Genomic DNA, 6,000 nt, shown 5'->3' with positions numbered 1-6,000 from the left:
GGAGAAATACGAATATGTCTGGTGATTGCAGAAAAGGTCCTAGTATATCGTATAAGCCGCTGGATAGATTATTGCGCTAATGAATATTGTTCCGTGTTATAATAAATTTAACTACGGCATTACCTAGGTGGCTAGGTGTACATAATATAATTTTTAAATATATCATTGATCAATACATAACAAAAGATACAAAATATGGGGTACGTGTCACGTTTGGTAAATTTTGCCTAACCATTTAATGCCAAAGTGACAAAATTTAATCAATACAACAGTGGAGGTGTTGGTTGCATGTAAATGACATTGCCTGTGACATGGCGCGTTTACATCGCGTGATCGTTGAACCTATTCGATTATTATTATATTTAGCAAGCATAACCAATAACCATATATATTATATAGCAGGGAAAAGATCACGGAGGTGTTTCCCCGTCGTTTGCTTGAATGAAAGCGATTTAAATTACCGACAATCCGTGCACGATTTAGAGCAAAATCCCCTCTTACCATTTCCCATGTGGTTGCGAGGGAAATACATCTCGAAAATTTAGCCGTGGTCATTTTCGCACGTTTCCCGGCTCCAATAGTGTGTAGAGAGTGATCGCGGAAAATCTTTATCGTTATCATGTTACCTACGTTTGCGGTAAGTGTATTATTATTAGTACTTAAGAATAATAATATTTTAATAATAATAAAATCACTATTTAATTCACCCTAATATAATAATAACTGTCAGCGGTAATTCGTATTTATTACAGTATTATTAAATATAAAATAATTTTTTTTTAAATTTTCAAACGGATGGCTGATTTTATAATAGCCATAATACGTATGGAAAATTTAAAGTTCATATAAATCATAACTTTGAAGCTATATTATCCAACAATTCTGTAAATAATCACACCTAAACTGTTCTTTAAATTTATTTTCATGTTTGGAAATTAGAAATAATATATTGTTTGAAATAAAAATATGAAATTAATGAAAAACATTTCAATAAAAATAAAAATATAGTATATTATTATTATTTTATATATTATTATCATTACACATTTTTATAGAGTGTAATTTAAATACTATCAGTACCATCATAACAAAACAGTATTTATATTTTTATTTTACATGTCAATAAACATTATAAAATTTGGGGGATAAAAATACCTAATTAATATGACACATTTTTTCAAAGTTAAAAATTTATAATCATTTAAACTATTACAAGTATGAAGGTAATTATAAATTATAAGAAAAATTAAAATTACTTAAAAATGTATGTAGTACCTATTTAAATGATGATGATATAATATATTAATATTTAATACTTATAACTTTGTACAAACTAAAAATATATATTATAAGGTAATAAATTAAATACTCATCACTTCTTAATAATTAAAACAACTGAATTTTTTTTAAGTATAGTGGAAACTAAAAAACGAGATTTTTCTTAGGTACTGTAAACAAAAAAAGACAGAGAAAAATTTAAATTATCAACCACCACTATCTTATTTTTATATAAATAAATAATTATTTAAGTCAATTCAGAGCACAGTGTAACACTATATGTTTTAAAATATTATACTATGAGTGACGAGTGTGTATAATATGTATGAATGTACCTATACTATGTATGTAAAGTGTATAAAGAAATTTAACCTACAATTCATGTATAATAATTTATTTATAAACATTTATATACGTATGTTCATTTTCAATACATAAATCTAACCATTGAAAATATAAAACAATATAAATTCCAATAATTTTTTAGAATTACTTTTTGGCTAGTCATTTGATTTTTTTCCTCATCGAATTTCCAGTGGATATTATTCTTCCGCCCTGCTAAATAATGATTATTCTTTTGTCTTAAATAATATTAGAGCGGGCAATATTATCTACTTTCCCCAATTTTTATAATACGCCAATGATTCGTATCGGCTTACGGTTTTATTGTTTTTAGAGATTATAGTTATCATCGTATCTAATTCCCAAATTATTATTTTGTATTATGACATCCGTTTTAACTAAAAATTTCATGTAGTTGATTTATTTGGCGTATTAACCTGTGTATTTGAAATGCTACTTATGTTAATAAAATATTTTTCATCGGATAGGCAAAATAGCTATTCATTAACGCAATTTTCAAAGTTCATGAAATGTAAATTTATACAATTATTTTGCGCTCATTAATAGCAACTAATATATCTAAATGTTTATTGTATTTATTAAAAATTATTTTTTTCAAATAATAACTCCTTTAACTATTTTATCATCTTATAACTAGGCGTATGTCTAACTGTATGATATAAAATGGTAATTAACCATACTTACATAACAATACTTATCTCATTTTAATTTTTAGTATTGCATTTATCCTAATTATGATTTGAAATGTTTGAATATATTTAATATCCATATTTTAAAATGATTATATTTTTTTATACTATTTAAGGAAATAATAAACACATTTTATTATTTTAATTACCTACTCAAAAACTATTCGTTATAGTTTAGATTTAGATTGGTACAGCAAGTCACCAAAATCTCCAAAAAGATTATCTAATTAACATTTCTGAAAAATAGAAAATTGTATCACCTCAAGATTTTACTCGAGTTCTATGAAAATCTAAGTATTTTGAAAGTATATGGTTCTTCAGACTTTTAAAAATTATAGAATACATTGTTAAAGAATAAAGAGGGAGTAAACGTGCTTAGTTAAAACCACTCTGTAAACTATACAATGCATATGTAAGTTATATTAAGTTATATCTTATACATATAGCGTGAAATAATATCAAAGAACTATTACTGGTAAAGTTCATACCAAAATTAGTTATAATTATCATTATCTGGTAAACAGTTTACTGAACACTCAATTTAATGTACGAATATTACTATAAATTATGGTAGAGGTGATTGAACCAATGTATGCCAAAAATAGTAAAGTAAGCCGAAACAGGTATGTAGTAAAAATTCATCCTCGTAGCCGTGTAACCACAAGAATTGTTTTATGGTTTTGACAAAGAAAAGGCGCAATCACATTAATACCTAAAGCATCGTCTAGTCATTACGCCATAATGTTTTATATATTTGAAAACTACTAGACTTTAAACCAAATACGTTTCCTAGAAGATATAATTAGCCAGTGGTTCACACTGCACAGAGGTATTTGAGAACACATTTAGCTAAAAAAAAAGTTATCCGCCAACCCACTTTTTAAGGTTAAAGTCATATCGTTAAGCTTTTTGTTTTGATTTATTGTTTAAATAAATCAGTAACTCATTTATTAATCACTGTAGTTCAAGGAAATTATTTATTACAGACTACAGTTTAGATTATAAATTTATAAACCTCTCTGTGACACCTGTAATTTACACCCGTTCTTTTCTAAAGCACATACAGTTGCAGTACTATCTGGAGTCCTCTGTAATTAATGAATTCTCGATGACCTGTCTAGTGACTATAATGTATCATGGTTCGGAGCCACTGCTGTTGTAGCTAGAATAGCATTTAAAATAGTAATGAAAAAAAATTATATTTTTAAAGACAATTTTATTTGTTTTAGCTGTGTTTTTGGGCAACGGCCGCATTGGCGGCATGCAACACGAGGACTAGGGTGCACTACGTAAGTACTGATGGCAGATCACGGCGTGGAGACCCTTACTATTACCCAGAACGGTTGCAGTCTCGGGCTTCATCTATTTTTGGACCTTCCATTCAGACCTCAGCAGCCGGGTTCCCATACCGTTTCGTCTTTCCGGCCAACCACCCAGCTTTGAGCGGTTCCATGTACCCGCAGTTTGTGCAAAACCCGCACCAGTCCGAACCCGCAACTTACTCGGCCGAGGACCTTTTCGGACCACAACCGACGGCCAAGCAACATCCGCTATCTGACCTCAAACATCGTCAGCATCAGCATCAGCATCAGCAACAGCAACAAAACCAGCAACAACAACAGCAAATCGGCTACGATTCTTCTATGGCTAAAATGCAATACGACTTTCTCGGGGGTGGCAGCGGTGGTAAAATACAAGCGCAACAGCAACCCTCTGCAACTTATCATCACCACCTGATTAAACAGCCAAAACACTATCAGAGCTACGAATTGGCACCAAATTCGCTGCAGCAGCCTCTGCACCAATCGCCTTATCCATCGACACCCTCTTCTATCGGTCAGCCGATCATGTTGCTCATACCTTCTTCTGGCCAGCCCGGCGCCCCATACCAGACCCTGGTCCTGGTCCCATCGTCAGCGTCACCGTCTCCGCTTCCAGCGCCGATATCCGTGTTTCCAGGTTTCCACCAACAGGTCCAACATCAGCACGGTCCACCAGGCCAGCAGTTTGTGCAGCAGTCCGGCGGATTTGTCACCACACACACTCGCGGCCCTCCACTCGTCGCTGGCTTTCCATCCGGTCTCGGTGGTGGAGGCTTCGGTGGTGGCCTTGGTCTGGGTGGCGGCGTCTCCGGGCTCGGAAAGTTCCCAGGTGCTCAACTTTTCCACCGGTCGCATGAACCGCTTCCGAAACACCTGAACCATCAACAACACCAACATAAGGCGTCGTCGTCGTCGTCGTCGATGCCATTGCTGCAGCCAACATCGTACCAAGGTTCCGGGTCGACGCACGTGTCACACACCACGGCCACTGGATCGGCAGCACAACAACCACTTGAGGACAAGGTCGGCCACGGTACCGGAACGTCCAGTGAAAAGTCTGAAGACCGTGACGATGGTGGCAGCGACGGCAGTGGTAGCACCGAAACCAAAAGCGAAGACAAGTCACCTGAGTTCGGTGACAAGACCACTGTAAAACCCATCAAACGAATTGTGGTCACGTGATGTGTTTGCTTGATAATAATATTTAATACGTATAAAGTGTATATTAGTATCAATTTATTCTCCTGCGAAATTCCCATATACAGACAGTGATTCACTAAGATGCTCACCCTAATTGTTTTCCTTTAATAATGATTGAATTCTAATTCTAATTTTTAGAATTCCCAAGTAACTGCTTTTCAAGTATACATTTTTATGCCATATAAAGAGACAGTGTTACGCGGTGATACCAACGTATTTTTTCGGTAAATTGATAATTAGATAAATTTTTTTTAAATGTTAATATATTTCAATCGAAATTCGAAAGTGAAGTTGTCTAGTTATTTAACTCTTTGTATAAACGATAATATATATAGGGTCCATCATACGTTCATAATGGGTTTGGGATATGAGTGCTATGATAATTTTAATATTTTATAACCAAATTTTTGGCTTGTGAAATTTGTCTGTGAATAATAAATACTATATCCAATATTATTTCTGTTTTATAATTGTATGAATCTATTTTTAAGGGTTACTATACATAGTTAACTTAAACATTTTAATAACTCAAAAATTATTTTTTCCAATTTTGATTTAGGTACATTGAGATTTTCAAAAATAATTATTTACTCAATAACATTCACAAAAAAAAAAAATAAAAAATCCCATTTGGTAAATATCTCTTACGTCATAGGACTCTCTTTATGGTAAACATATCTAAATAATTAAAAATATTGCTATACGTGTGCATAAATACTTAAAAATAAGAATTTGAATAAACTCATTATTAAATGAAAAAACGGATGTGAGTGATACTTGATGAATCGTACTGTATAATAATATAAAACAAGCGACGATATTCATAATTATTATACTTTCGATACCACGAAACTACTTAATACAATGTACCTTTAAGCATAGCGTGTATCATAATTATTTATTTTATTTACTAAATTGTTCATTTCGTTTTTCATCGATTAAATAACATGTGGAAAATCTTTGAAGGAAAAATTCATAGTGGTTTTCATCGATTGAAAGACATTTCTATTTTCTATTAAGAGATCAACATACCTAGAAAAAACCAATAAAAAACTTATTTACGACGTATGCAACTTATAATAAGAATAATCCGTTTATGTTATTTTGTTGTATTCCAGCAACCACTTCAAAACATGTCGTTTGATATT

The 6,000-nt window shown here is 32.2% G+C and overlaps 1 protein-coding gene across 1 annotated transcript; it reads left to right on the top strand.

Annotated features, from left to right (window-relative positions):
* Positions 1-500: 500 nt before the first annotated feature.
* LOC107172543 (cytoplasmic polyadenylation element-binding protein orb2) lies at positions 501-5,824 on the top strand. The gene is made up of 2 exons (XM_015522837.2): positions 501-637; positions 3,560-5,824. The coding sequence occupies exons 1-2, from the start codon at positions 620-622 to the stop codon at positions 4,832-4,834; spliced, it is 1,293 nt and encodes a 430-aa protein (XP_015378323.2). The 5' UTR covers positions 501-619; the 3' UTR covers positions 4,835-5,824.
* Positions 5,825-6,000: the final 176 nt, after the last annotated feature.

This window comes from Diuraphis noxia, unplaced genomic scaffold, assembly GCF_037042655.1.
Source record: "Diuraphis noxia isolate RWA-SAM2 unplaced genomic scaffold, SU_Dnox_SAM2 contig0002, whole genome shotgun sequence".
Taxonomy (NCBI): domain Eukaryota; kingdom Metazoa; phylum Arthropoda; class Insecta; order Hemiptera; family Aphididae; genus Diuraphis; species Diuraphis noxia.
The sequence above is the reverse complement of the archived record's forward strand: the minus strand, read 5'-3'. Positions and strand labels throughout refer to the sequence as shown.